At 48.9% G+C, this 1,420-nt stretch overlaps 1 protein-coding gene across 1 annotated transcript in view; it reads left to right on the top strand.

Annotated features, from left to right (window-relative positions):
- HK1 (hexokinase 1) overlaps positions 1-1,420 on the top strand; it is a 72,144-nt gene that overhangs the window by 54,673 nt on the left and 16,051 nt on the right. The window contains exon 9 of the mRNA XM_012658457.1: positions 1,113-1,417. Within this exon, the coding sequence (XP_012513911.1) occupies positions 1,113-1,417 (305 nt within the window). The remainder of the gene's footprint in view (positions 1-1,112; positions 1,418-1,420) is intronic.

Genomic DNA, 1,420 nt, shown 5'->3' with positions numbered 1-1,420 from the left:
GTGGCTCGTGCCTGTAGTCCCAGCTACTCGAGAGGCTGAGGCAGTAGGATCGCTTGAGCCCAGGAGTTTGAGGTTGCTGTGAGCTAGGCTACTCCACGGCACTCACTCTAGCTAGGGCAACAGAGTGAGACTCTGTCTCAAAAAAAAGAAAGCCAAGGGATTTGCAACATCACTTTAAAATTTTATAAAAGTGTGGTAAAATACATGTACAATAGATCATCTTAACGATTTTTAAGTATACAGTTCAGTGGTGTTATGTACATTCATGTTGTCATGCAGCCACCACTACCAGCCATCTCTAGAACTCTCTTCGTCTGTGACATCACATTTTTAAAAACAACTTTGATTAAATGTTTCTCATTTCAAAGTAATATATACTCGGTATAGAAACTTTAGATGGTTCAAAAAGTTACAAAGAGCATAGAAGCCGTTCTTTATGCCAGCCCTTGGACTTGACCACAGTTGGTATTTTGGGGAACTGTGTTTCCTGTTTCCCTTGGCAGCAGCCTGCCGCACTTACAGCGGACCACAGTCCTGTCCTGAAGTCCTCTTCTAGCCACTGAGCATCGACCAGGCTTTTTAGGGAGAGGGAAAGGGCCGAGTGGAAATGCAGAACAAGAGCGATTATTCATTGAACCCTTCCTGGTGCCAGTGACTGATCCAGGCATCTCATTAACTCATTTGGTTCCCTCCACATCACTGTCAGTAGACACCGAGACCCTCACTTCCTCCACGGTCACCTGCCCAAGGTCACCTGACGGGGAAGTGGCGGTCTCGCCCTTGTTTTCGGATCTGACTTTCAACACTACTTTTGACCACTGTGCCATATTATCTTCTCTTCATGGTGAAAGACAGAATCTAGAATTTTTTGTGTTTGATGCTCATATAATAATGAGAATCCTCTTTTTTTATGCATGGTTATGGGCAATTTCATTTTTCCTTTTGTACCTGTCTGCATTTGCTAACTTCTCTACAGTGGATGTTTATGACTTGTGTAATGGAAAAAAGCAAGTATAGAAAATCGAATTAAAGAGTGGAGAAAGACAAGGGGGCCGGAGGTCCCCAACAGATGCTTATTCCAGCTGTTGCGGCACGTCTCCCCCTCCCCCCAGGTATTCTCGGCGCTTCCACAAGACGCTGAGGCGCTTGGTGCCCGACTCCGACGTGCGCTTCCTTCTCTCGGAGAGTGGCAGCGGCAAGGGGGCCGCCATGGTGACGGCGGTGGCCTACCGCTTGGCGGAGCAGCACCGGCAGATAGAGGAGACCCTGGCCCACTTCCGCCTCACCAAGGAGATGCTGCTGGAGGTGAAGAGGAGGATGCGGGTGGAGATGGAGATGGGGCTGAGGAAGCAGACGCACGACAAGGCCGTGGTCAAGATGCTGCCCTCCTTCGTGCGGAGCACTCCGGATGGGACCGGTA

The sequence above is a fragment of the Propithecus coquereli genome, unplaced genomic scaffold (assembly GCF_000956105.1).
Source record: "Propithecus coquereli isolate 6110/MARCELLA unplaced genomic scaffold, Pcoq_1.0 Scaffold117, whole genome shotgun sequence".
NCBI classification, from domain to species: Eukaryota; Metazoa; Chordata; class Mammalia; order Primates; family Indriidae; genus Propithecus; species Propithecus coquereli.
Note: the sequence above shows the minus strand (reverse complement) of the source record. Positions and strands in the feature narration are given on the sequence as shown.